Source organism: Ovis canadensis, chromosome 14, assembly GCF_042477335.2.
Source record: "Ovis canadensis isolate MfBH-ARS-UI-01 breed Bighorn chromosome 14, ARS-UI_OviCan_v2, whole genome shotgun sequence".
Lineage (NCBI taxonomy): Eukaryota > Metazoa > Chordata > Mammalia > Artiodactyla > Bovidae > Ovis > Ovis canadensis.
In genome coordinates this window covers 61,002,222-61,015,171 of record NC_091258.1, presented here as the reverse complement: position 1 = coordinate 61,015,171, position 12,950 = coordinate 61,002,222, and the positions used below count along the sequence as shown (strand labels likewise).

The following is a 12,950-nucleotide window of genomic DNA, read 5'->3' as shown; positions in this document are numbered from 1 at the left end:
CCATGCAGTATATGGGATCTTAGTTCCCTGAACAGGGATTGAACCCATGCCCCTGCAGCTGAAGTGGGAGTCCTCACCACTAGCCTACCAGGGAAGTCCCAAGACTGCCCTTCTTATGGATGAGGACATTTGGAGCCTGGGTCCCCAGATGTGACCTGGGGGATCACCCGCCACAACCACTGCTCCACTGTAAGCAATAAGCAGGCTATTCCCTAGGGCAAGCCTGCCTCCTCCTCACCAGGCCCTGTCTGCAGGGACCAGGGCCAGCAGGGCCGCCACACGCCAGCCTTTCAGTCGGGCTGAGACAGGCCTGGCGGGGAGGAGGTGCCCTGGACGGCTGAGGAAGGGGGCTGATGGCCGCAGTTTCTGTCTCCTGCTCCGTGGGGGCCCAGCCTGGCCACCCTGGTCACCCTCTCTCCTGCTCAGCCCTGTGCAGCTCAACCTCCGTGCTGGGGTCCTCACAGCTGGGAGGTGGGGAGGATGTCATGCCAGTTTAAAGAGAGACAAGCTGAGTGAGGGAGGAGTGAGCGGCCAACGAGGGAGTCCTTCCCGACCCCCAGGCTGTGTTGCTCTCATGGTCGGGGGAAGGCAGGCCAGTGAGTTCAGCGTCCTGCGACAAAGCAGTCACAATGGGGCTGTTCGGCCCTCTCCTGAGGCAGAGCTGCAGTGTTGACCGGGGCCTGCAGCAGAGGGGCTGGGTGCGGGGGGTGAGGGGCTTCCACCTCAGTGCCCTGGGTCCCCTCAGGGTACAGCTCACTCCCCGCTTTTCTTGCAATGGAGCATGCACCCCCAACAGGCGACTGTTTCCTCCGAGAAGTCAGTAGTCCTCAGAAGGCGTGAGTCTGGCCTTGGATGCGAGCCTTGCCTGAATCTTTCCCATGATGAGATGCCCTGCCAGTTCTCTTTCTAGATATGAATCCCAGCTCTGCCACTTCCAGTTGGGTGACCCAGGCTATGCACTTCTAACTGTGCATCAGCTTCCTCCTCTAGAAATAGGGTCACCGGGAGGACCTGGGGGGTCTGTAAAGCCCCATCCACACAGCCTGGCTGAAGGACAGCATCCCTGTGCTGGCTGCAGCCATTTATAGCGCTCTGGGGATATGTTAGAGGTCCCTGACCAGAATCAATGAGAAAGGAGGCAGATTTGGTGATTACTCTTTTGGGGACACACTCATATTAGGGGTGACCTATGGGACTTCCCTGGTAGTCCAGTGGCTAAGACTCTGAGTTCCCAATGCAGAAGGCCTGGGTTTGATCCTTGGTCAGGGAACTAAGGTCCCACGTGTGGCAAGGAAAGACTCTACATGCACAGTAGAGATCAAAGGTTCTGCGTGCTGCCATTAAGGCCGGGGGTAGCCAATAAGTAAAGATAAATGTTAAAAGAAATATGTGGTGACCTTTGTACAACCATGACACCTGCAATGACTAACCTTAACTAACAGAGTGAATTTGGGCAAATGACTTAACCATTCTGTACCTCAATTTTCCTTACCTGGAAAATGGGATACAAAGTCCTACAACTCACTGTTCGTAGTGAAGGTTAAATGAGTTAAAAAAGGTTAAGAGCTTATGAGTGTGTGTATGTGTCAGTGTGTGTGTGTCCTACAACTCACTGTGCGTAGTGAAGGTTAAATGAGTTAAAAAAGGTAAAGAGCTTATGAGCGTGTGTGTGTGTATCTGTGTGTGTGTGTGTGTGTGTGTGCGTGCACGCGGGCGCGCTTAGTCGCTCAGTCGTGTCTGACTCTTTTTGATCCCATGGACTGTAGCCCACCAGGCTCCTCTGTCCATGGGGATTCTCCAGGCAAGAACACTGGAGGGGGTTGCCATTTCCTCCTCCAGGGGGTCTACCTGGCCCAGGGACTGAACCTGCGTCTCTTGCACTGGCAGACAGATTCTTTACCACTGCACCACTGGGGAAGCCCACTTGGCAGGGGAGGTACCAGTAAAAGTAGGTAAATAAGTTATGCAAATGAGTTCTCATGCCTTGGGATAAAATTTCAGCAACAGAATTATACACAGGTTAAAAAAAAACATGTTTAGCCTCAAATACTTTAGCTGGAAGTAAAGACAATGTTTTCTGGAAAACTAGGTTAGGTGACTCAGAAGTGTCTCTAACAATGACAAAGACATTTCCAAAATGCTCGGGGAGAGTTTGAATAAAGCAGCTTTCTTAAAAGCACGTGGACAAAAGCATTAATTCTAAGTTAACATATTACTTAAAGCATGTAATTTTAAAAATGTATCTGTAACCAAATGAATAAATATAAGAAACCACGAAACTATTCTGTGTCCCCCAGTATTGTATATATTTAGTTTACATATTTTTACGCAATGCACACACAGACATAAACAGCTTTCTTTGGATCTTATGGTGGAAAAAGGGGGCTGCTGTTTGTTTTTGGCTGTCACCTGTCCAGGTATCTATTTTTTTCAGCCATGCCACGGTGGCGTGTACGATCTCGGTTGGTGTAGGGATCAAACCTGTGCCCCTGCAGTGGAAGCATGGAGTCCCAACCACTGGACCACCAGGGAAATCTGCCAGATATATTTTCTGAGTGCCTACTACATACCTTGTCCTGGATGGGGCTCAGGTGGGTCTGCTGTCCCAGTACCCTTAGTCCAATGGGTTGACAGGAAAGAACTGAATATCTAGCAAAAGACTGTGACGAGCTCTGGATAGAGGCCAAGCAGGGGAAGAAGTGTGGGGTCCATGGGACAGATGAGCCTGGTGTGGGGCTTGGAAGTTTCTTTGAGGATGGCAGGTCTGTGAGAGACCTGAGGGCTGGCGTTAAATGATATGTTTAAGTCCAAATATGAGAATTTGGCCTGATGTGGAAATGGTGTCTTTCCAGAGGTAATCAAGGTAAAGTCAAAGTGTTACTCGCTCAGTCGTGCCCGACTTTTTGTTACTCCATGGGCTGTGTTGCCTGCCAACATCTCTGTCCATGGGATTCTTCAAGCATGAATACTGGAGTGGGTTGCCATTTCCTTCTCTAGGGGATCTTTCTGACTCAGGGATCAAACCCAGGTCTCCTGCATTGAAGGTAGATTCTCTACCATCTGAGCCACCAGGGAAGCCCAACCAAGGTAAAACGAGGCAATTAAGAGCGACCCTAATCTAACAACTGGTGTCCTTATAAAGGGAGACATGGACACAGAGACATACACCCAGATGTATCTACATGCCAGGAAACCCCACAGATTGCTGGCGAATCAAGCAGAAGCCGGGAGAGAGGCATGCTACAGACACTTCCTCTCCGCCCACAGAGGGAACCAACCCTGCTCCCACCCTGGCTCCAGCCTCCAGCCTCCAGCCTCCAGAGCTCCGAGGAAAGACACTTGTGCTGTTGAGCCCCCATCTGCAGTGCTTTGTTATGGCAGCCCCAGCAAACTCCAGGTGGGCAGGACGGAGCCAGTGAGGCAGGGGGCTCCCAGGCAGAAGGGACAGCACGCGTGCTGGGGAGGCCAGGGCAGCCACTCCCATGGAGGAGCAGAGTGGGGCCAGCAGGGCTGGACCCTCTGGCAACCCGGAAAATGAGGGCCTTACCGTATTTTATGCGGTTACAGTGAGAATGGAGTGTGATGTGAGGCTCAGACATCCCACTCACTGATGGAGTGTCCACACAGTGTCAGGTGACACCTGTCTTGTGACCAAGATTGTCACCTGCTTTCCAGTGGAGGAATGGGCCGTGGAACGGAGACCAGGGAGGGAGTGACGGCAGCAGGGACGGAAGGCTGGGGAGACCCGAATAAGGAGGTGGCACCAGACCAAGCTCCGGAACCCCACCTCGGCCCCAAGACGTGGAGGAAGAGCATTCTGGGAACTGGTGACAGCCACTGCAGAGGCCCTGAGGTTGGCCTGCACGTGGTGGGACTCAAGACTGAGGAGCCGGGAGAGGCCGGGCGGGTGGAGCGGAGCAAGCCTGGGGGAGCGTGGGGGAGGAGGGCAGAGGGGTGACAGGCACGCCGTGTGGGGTCCAGGCGGGAGTCTGGGCAAAGCCACGGTGCGCTAGTGGCTGGTACGATATATGCGCTCAGGAAAGGAGCGCCTTTGTCATTAGTCCTGGGAGCGGGGCAAGCCGCTGGAGGTTTTAGTCAGGGGAGGGGAGGATCAAAATCTAGTTTGCAGAGTGGCCCCCGGCTGTAGGCGAGCAGCGTGAACTGGATTCTCGGCTTGCTCACTCGCCCACCTCTCCAGGGATCCTGATCTCTCCTTATGAGCTCTGTGTGTCACCACACATCTGAATGGCCCCCTCCAGGTCATGAGAGAGGACGTTACAGAGAACAGCACGGAGGAGGGCAGGCCCCCCACCTGAAGAGGAGCTGTGGCTTTCTGGGTTCTGACCCAAGCTCCACCCCTTCCCAGCTGTGAGCCTCTGGGCCTCCTCAGTAAAGCTGGGCAAATGACAGGTCTGCTTCATGGAGCACCGGGGACGGTGGCTGCAGCCATGAAATGAAAAGATGCCGGCTCCTTGGAAGAAAAGCTATGACAAACCTAGACAGCATATTAAATAGCAAAGACATCACTCTGCAGACAAAGGTCCGTCTAGTCAAAAATCACTAGAAATGACTTTTCTAGTAGTCGTGTACGGACGTGAGAGTTGGACCATAAAGAAGGCTGAGAGCCAAAGAACGTGACGATGCTTTCCAACTGTTGTGCTGGAGAACACTCTTGAGGGCCCCGTGGACTGCAAGGAGATCAAACCAGTCAATCCTAAAGGAAATCAACTCTGACTACCCACCGGAAGGACTGACGCTGAGGCTGAAACTCTGATACTTTGGCTGCCGGATGCGAACAGCCAACTCACTGGAAAAGACCCTGATGCTTGGAAAGATTGAGGGCGGGATGAGGAGGAGGTGACAGAGGATGAGATGGTTGGATGGCATGACCGACTCAATGGACATGAGTTCGAGCAGACTCCACGAGATGGTGAAGCCTGATGTGCTGCAGTCCATGGGGTCACAGAGTTGGAAATGAATGACTGACTGAACAACAACCCATAGAAGGGTTGTTGAGATGGGTTCAGTGAATCAATTCATGGACTAGAGTTCAGCACCCAAACTGGCATGTGGTGAGTACTGGATAAAGTTTCAGTATCATTGTACTCTAACTTCAAAAACTGGCACTTCCCTGGTGGTCCAGTGGTTAAGACTCCACACTTCCAATGCAGGGGGCATGAGTTCGATCCTAGGTTGGGGAACTAAGATCCCATGTGCTGTGCAGTGCAGCCAAATTAAAATAAATAAAACCTCCAAATTCAAAGAACCGCTTTTTAACTGACCACTCCTCTCTTCTTTTTGGTTTCAGAGCAAAATGCCCCAAACCAGCTGCCTCCTGTTCTGCCCTGGCTTCTCTCTGGCATCCTCCAGTCACCTCTGGGAGGCTCAACCCTATGCTCCCTGATTGCTCCCAGTCGTCACCCTGGGCTCCCAGACCCCACATTCATCTGGGCTCCTCCATCACTGGCTCCTCCTCCTCATATGAACACTGAGGGATCTCAGGCGGAGGCCTACATCCCCCTCCTCTCCAGCCTTTATGCTGACAATAGTCCCATTCTCTCCAGCCTGACCTCTCCCCGGAGCTCCAGACTCCTTACCCGACTGCCTCCTCCGTGTCTACTGAACATCACAACAGAAATCCATCTGTGGGCTTCCCTGGTGGTCCGGTGGCTAAGAATCCGCCTGCCAATGCAGGGGACACTGGTTTGATCCCTGGTCTGGGAAGATCCCACATGCCTCAGGGTTACTGAGCCTGTGCTCTATAGAGCCTGCAAGCTGCAACTACTGTAGCCCATGTGCCACAGAGCCTGTGCTCCAACAAGAGAGGCCACCAAAACGAGAAGCCTGTGCACCACAGTGAGAGTAGCCCCTGCTCACTGCAACTGGAGAAAGCCCTCGTGCAGCAACCAAGACCCAGTGCAGCTAAAAAATAAAAAAGGGTAACCCGTCCAGCCCTGAGCTCTGGAGCTCCCCACTTGGAGGGAACCATGGTTTACAGTTCACTCTACAGTTCCACGGGGAGGCAATGGCACCCCACTCCAGTACTCTTGCCTGGAAAATCCCATGGATGGAGGAGCCTGGTAGGCTGCAGCCCATGGGGTCTCGAAGAGTCAGACATGACTGAGCAACTTCCCTTTCACTTTTCACTTTCATGCACTGGAGAAGGAAATGGCAACCCACTCCAGTGTTCTTGCCTGGAGGATCCCAGGACGGGGGCGCCTGGTGGGCTGCCGTCTATGGGGTCGCACAGAGTCGGACATGACTGAAGCGACTTAGCAGCAGCAGCTACAGTTCCAACCCTGAGCCCACTCCCCACTCAGTCCCCATCTCAGCTCAAGAAGAGTCTGCCCATCCTCCAGGCTGAAAGACCTGGTATCACCTTTCACCTCGCTCTTTCTTTCACACCACATCCGATCTGCCAGCGGAACCTGCTAGCTCCCATTTCAGAGAATCTATCCCAAAGCTGCCTGCTTCTTCCTCCTCAGCCTCCATCCCACTCCAGGCCTCTTATGTCCAGCCTGGACCATCACACCAGCGCCCCCTGTCTCCTGGTCCCTTGCAGGCCATGCTCCACATGCAGCCACAGGGGCCCTGTGAATACCCAACTTAGGTCTGTCCCCTTCTGTTCCAGACCCTTCTACGGTTCCCCCTGAATTACAGCAGACGCCCAGGCCCTTACCTGGGGCCCACAGAACCCTCCACGGTCTGCATTCATTGCCTCTCTGACCTCATGTGCTCACACGGGCCTTTCCCTGCAGACCAAGCCCGCTCCTGCCGCAGGGCCTGTCAGCTGCTGTTCCCTCTGCCTGGAAGGGTCTTCGTCCAGATGTGTCACAAGGTTCGCCACCACCCGACTCTGCACACTTTTCTCAGTCACCCTATTTGCTGTCCGTGTTCCCAACCAGCATGGCGCCCTGGAGGGCAGGGACCCTGTCGGCCTGTGCGTGGTTGTATTCCCAGTGCGTAGACTGGCATGGTGACTGACATATGAGGGAGCGAGGGGTCGCCCTCCCCCCTGCCCCGAGATGCCAAGCTTGGCTCTGGGGGTGCCTCACCAGGTGCCCACGCACTTACTTCTTTGGGTCAGTGAAGGGGAGCGGCCGTGGCGGGGGCTCGTCTGTCCTCTTCCACCCCGTGGGGTGCTTGTTGCGCATGGGCTGCTTGGAGAAGAAGGACTTGGGGACAGAGGTGGAGAGCTGGAAGGCGCTGGCCTGGGCCAGCTGTGAGGGCCGCGGGGTCTCGGTGCTGGCTGTCTTGTGAACCTGAGCGGGGTAGCCGGCCCTGGAGCTCATATCGCTGCAATGTAAAAATTAGAAAAGTAAAACAACTCTGTCCTACGTTTCGAAAAGTCAATCTGTTTACATCTACTCTTGGGAAACAAAAAAAATAGTTCATTCACACAGGAGAGATACTGTCGCGAAAATTCTAATACATAGATGTCTACGTGGAGAAAAGGTAATGCTGCCTTCACAGCCCCCACCCCCTCCCAGCGATGTCCTCCTAGCACAGTTGGTACCTCTATGGGTATCTAAAAAAGTCACCCTCTGTGGGTGGATGATTCCCTAAACACCTGGAGATTCTTTGTATCCTGAGCACAACCTACACAGCTGAAGGTGGGGGTCCTGCCGACCCATCTCTGGAGGTAACCATGGTTTACAGTTCACCGTATTTCTTTCTTAACCCTTTCCTATGGTTAAAACACACATGTTGGGAATTCCCTGGTGGTCCGTGGTTAGGACTCACTTTCACTGCTGGGGCCCTGGGTTTGATCCCTGGCCAGGAACTAAATTCCCACAAGCAGCACAGCACGGCTTTAAAAAAAAAAAGAAGAAAGAAAGAAAAAGAAAAACAGACAAAAAGAAAAATGTGTATACAACTGGAAAACAGGAACCTTTTTTTTGAAGGGTGCGAGAATTATATTTTCATATAACTGAGTCTGTGCTAATAAACTGTTCTGTAACTTATTTTTGTTAAACTTGTGCCTTGCCACATAGTATCTTCACTCAAATATTTTTTGAGCACTAATACACCTCAGATACCACTCCAGCTGATCTAATCTAAAACCACAGCTCGATATTCCAAATGCTGGATTCCTGTGGAGTTAATGCTACAATGAACCTCATGTGCTTAATTAGGACCCAAGTCTTGGGGACCCAACTGCTGACCCCACTGAAGCAAATCAGCTTTTAAAACCTTAAAATAAAATTCTAATTCCACTTCAAGTAAGAGGTCTTTAATGGGAAAACTAATGTCCTTGGAGTGCAAGTTAATAAAAACTTACTGAAGGTCAATTTAGCAAAATTAAAGGGTGGGACTTCTGACTATGGATGAATGAAAAGACTGGCAAATTCTCTCTCCACCAAGCACAAAATCAACAAAAACAACCATTTCAGCACTCTGGAAATTGACCGAGGACATGCAACAATCCAAGTATTGTTTATTTTCTTGAAAAACTGAACTTCAGGGTAAGAACAGAGGAAATCTGATGTTTTAGCCTGGGGCTCCTCCCACCCCCCTGCCCAGCTCAATGAACAAACAAGTTCTGCCACCGTAAAACCTCACTGAGGGTTCCAGAAGGAGAAGAGAAAGAGGGGCAGAAGAAAGGTTTGAAGGAATAATGGCTAAAAGGTTCTCAAACTGGGTAAAAAAACATTCATCTACACATCTAAGAAACTCAACAAATCCCCACCAGGATAAACACAAAGACTTCATCCAGAAAAACGAGTGAAAGCCAAGCACTAAGATAAAACCTCTGAGAGCATCAAGAGAAAAAGATTCATCATATACAGAGGAAATCAATACAATCAACTGCTGACCTGTCATTTGAACCAATGGAAGTGTGTGTTATTTGCTCAGTCGTGCCCCACTGTTTGCGACCCCGTGGACTGCAGCCTACCAGGCTCCTGTGTTCATGAGATTTTCCAGGCAAGGGTACTGGAGTGGGTTGCCAAGAATGGGGTGGTATTTTCAAGGTGCTGAGAGAAAAAACCATCAACCAAGACTTCTGTGTCCAGCAAAACTATCCTTCATAGATGAAGGCAGAATAAAGATGTCCCCAGATAAACAGACTCAGAGAGTTCATTGCTAGCACATCTGCCTAATAAGTAAAAACTCCCTGGGCTGAAAGGAAATGACTGTAGGTGATGACCTGAATTCATATGGAGAAGTGAAGGGTCCAAGATGGTAAGAATGGGTTAAAACAAAAGACTTCATAGAGTATTTTGGAGAAGGAAATGGCAACTCACTCCAGTATTCTTGCATGGAAAATCCCATGGACAGAGGAGCCTGGTGGGCTATAGACATGGGGTCACAAAGAGTTGGACACAACTGAGCAGCAACATGGAATATTTAGGTTTTCTTATTTCTTCTCTAACTTCTAAAGTTACATGTAAGACTGTATAAGGCAATAATAACACTCTATTGTTTGGTTTATAACATATATGGATGTAGAATGTATGACAGTAACAGCACAAAGGAGAGGGAAAGGAATGGGGCTTTATTGGAGGAAAGTTTCTATATTTTGTTGGTATTCAGTTAGCACTCATCTGAAATACACTGATAAGATGCATACTATAATTAAAGTTAAGAAGAATCCAAATGGTGTACTAAAACTAATTTAACACAAAAGGCAAAAGTAAAGGAAGAGCAAAGGAGAAAGATAGTAAACATAGAAAACAAAGCGCAAAACGGCGAATGCAAATCGAATCATCATCAGTAACGTCATTAAGTGTGAATACTGAAACATCCCAAGCCTAAGGGAGACTGTCAGGATGGATTTTAAAATGCAAGCTCTGACTGACTTATATAGACTTTCTAAAATTTAGCAACATCTGTCAACAGGTCCAAGGTTGTGCACTGGTGAGGGGTTGTCCAGGGAGTCACGGAGCATGTAACATCAGGATTGGACTTGATCTGGGGAGGTCACAGGGGCTTCCTCAAGGAGGAGACAGTGTCTGAGCTGAACTGAAAGATGTGAGTAGTGTCAGTCTAGCATGTGATCTCCCAGAAATCCACACCACAGAAAAGCCTGCACAAGGACATGCAGGCACATACAAGGATGGTCACTGCAATGCTGTGTGTAAACAAGAAAAAGCTGGACATGGCCTGAATTCTTAGATCAGTCCAAGCATATCCATAGGATCAAAAACTATGCAGCTAGTGTGAAGAATGAGGTCAACTTCTGTTTATGGATGAAGACAGATGCCTGAGCTACAGGAAGTGGAAACGAGGCATCATGCAAAGCGTGCTTTTTCTTTTTAAAATGTACATATGTTGTCAAATGTTTATTGGGCTTTTTTTTGGGGGGGTGTCTTTTTTTTATGAAAAGGAAATGTATAGTTTTTTCCCCAACTGTGGGCCATGAAATCAATTTACTAGATCTTGTTATTTGGGGTAGGGGGTGGGCAGAAACAGACTGGAATAAAAAACCTCAGTGTACCTCATATGAGGCAAGGGTAAGTGGTTTTGTGAAACTTTACTGAGGATGTCCACACTGGGGTGTAATGTAAAATGCTTTCCCTGTTTGGGGTAACCATCAAAATATGTTTGATAGACCTGGGTTGGTACAGATTTGGAGAAAAATCTCTGGAGGAGTGCACACTGATTATCTCTGGAGGCAGTAATGACGGGGGGGATGAAACCACATACACAGCACAGGGTAGAAATGAAAGTGCTGTCTGACAGCTCAGTCTCCATATTTGAAGCAACCTTGACTTTCCCCCTTTCTTCTTCTTCAACAGAGAGCCCAGTGTGTGTAGCCTCCCAATTTTCGTTTTTAACATAAATGGCAGCCTATCATGAGCTTGCTCTGCACCTGGCTTTAACTTTAACACCATGCCCTGGAGCTCTCTCCATGTCAGTCCACACAAAACCCTCTCCCCTTCAATGGCTGCAGGTGGTCCACTCTATGAATATATCCTAACTGGTTTTAACCCTAACTTTTATATTTCTACAGTACATATTTCTCTACCCTGTCATCAGCCATGTTCAGCTTTTATGAGCTGGAAAGAACAAACAAGAGATGATAAAGAAAAAAAAGGAAGATCGGGTCCAGTGGTTAAGAATCTGCCCCCCAGTGCAGGGGACGCAGGTTTGATGCCTGGTTGGGGAGCTAAGATCTTACATGCCACAGGGCAACTAAGCCCACGCTCTGCACCGAGAAGCCCACATGCCACAATGAGAGAGCCTCTGCCCCATGCCACAACTGGAGAACGCCTGTGTGCTGCAACAAAGACCCAGCATGGCCAAAGCAAACAGTAAGAATCAAAGCAAGAGGCAAAGAAGAACACCCCGTTCTCTGTGTCTGCCAGCTGGCTCCATCCATTGCCCCATTTGGGATGGGCTTGCTCCCTCAGCCTATGGCAGGCACTGGGTATCATCCTATTCCCTGTCACCTTGTAAATGAAGGCTGGTTTTACTCAGCCTCAAGGAAGGTGACCTGGCACCCAGCCCAGGACACAATCCCGAATGTTGGATGCCACCTGTCTGGGACGGGTCGGGGTAGGTCTGTGATCTACTTGTGGACAGTGAAGCATCAGGTGTGTGTGTGGACTGTCTGGTAGGTGACTTCTGGGGAAGGTTACTTCACTGGAAAACTAACAAAGACCACTTGTAGTAAACGTCACTTCTTCTTCCACTTGACATGGTGACCATCTGGACAGTCACTTTGAGACTGAGAGGGGAGCCAGTATGCAGGCCGATGGAGACAGAACAAAGAAAGGGAAAGAACCTGAGTCCTTGAGTCAGTAAATTCCCCAATCATGGGGCCCTCCCTAGTGTGGGACTTCATGTTCTCAGAGGTAACAGACTTCCTCCAATTGAGCTGGGACTTGTTGCTTGGAGCCAAAGGCATTCCCACGACTATCCCTGCTTTCAACCTCTACCAGCCTCAGGCATGAACGGGTGCCCCCTACACACAGCAGGGCCACAAAGAACTATTCTGAATATGCTGTGCTTCTCAACCCGGCCCGCTCAGATGGGCGCCCCTTCTCACTCCCCCTTGGACCATGAGCTGTGCCAGGTGCCAAGCACAGGGTGGATTTCTTACCCCATTGGCAATCAACAGAGTGAGTACACCTTTTCTCTGAAGCACCTGCAAGGCCAGGTGCCCTCCCCGAGCCTCAGCTTGAAAAACGAGGCATGAGCGCTGCCGGAGAACCATGCTGAGAACATAGACCATGCTGCTTACTTGACCTGGGGTCCAATCCCAGCCCCAACTGACATGCTATAATCTTTGCTGGAGCCCCTTCCCCTCAGGGAGCCTCAGTTTCCTCCTCTGAGAATCGAGGCAACAACACACTTGCCTCACGAGATCATATCTGCACAAAGTGCTCAGGGTAGGCCTGGGCACCGGAATGTGCTCTTGGAGCTGCAGACACACAGGGATGTGGTGTGCCCAGGGGCTAAATGCCCAGGCTCCGGGCTCTCCCAGGGCTGAGGAGGGGGCATTCTGCTCTGTACTCTCACCCCACCTTCCCCCAGAGAGGCTGGGCATTTACCTGTGCTATATCTCAGGGGGAGCAGTCAAGATTTTGTTGTAGTGAAAACAGGAAAACTGTAGGCTGAATGAAGAAACTGCACAGCTGCCTGGGAGTGTGCCATGCTCTGGTCTGTTCATCCCTGGGAAGGCTGATGGGTGGCCCCGGGCGGGCAACAGGCACAAAGGGAGCTGCACCCCTGCCTTTTTTTTTGGTTACATTGGGTCTTTGTTGCTGTGCATAGGTTTTCTCTAATTTTGGTGAGTGTGGGCTACTCTCTAGTTGCGGGGGCTTCTCTTGTTGCAGAGCACGGGCTCTAGAGTGCTCGGGTTTCAGTGTTCGAGGCTCACAGGCTCTAGCGTGGGGGCTCAGTAGCTGTGGAGCCTGAGCTTGGTTGCCCCACAGCACGTGGAATCCTTCCAGACCAGGGACAGAACCCTCGCCCCCTGCATCGGCAGGTGGACTCTTAGCCAC

At 50.5% G+C, this 12,950-nt stretch overlaps 1 protein-coding gene across 2 annotated transcripts in view; it reads right to left on the bottom strand.

Moving 5' to 3' along the window:
• The window catches only part of SIPA1L3 (signal induced proliferation associated 1 like 3), a 253,130-nt gene that overhangs the window by 21,461 nt on the left and 218,719 nt on the right, over positions 1–12,950 (bottom strand). For both annotated transcript variants that reach the window (XM_069550352.1, XM_069550353.1), the window contains exon 16: positions 7,075–7,296. In XM_069550352.1, coding sequence (XP_069406453.1) covers positions 7,075–7,296 — 222 coding nt within the window. The remainder of the gene's footprint in view (positions 1–7,074; positions 7,297–12,950) is intronic.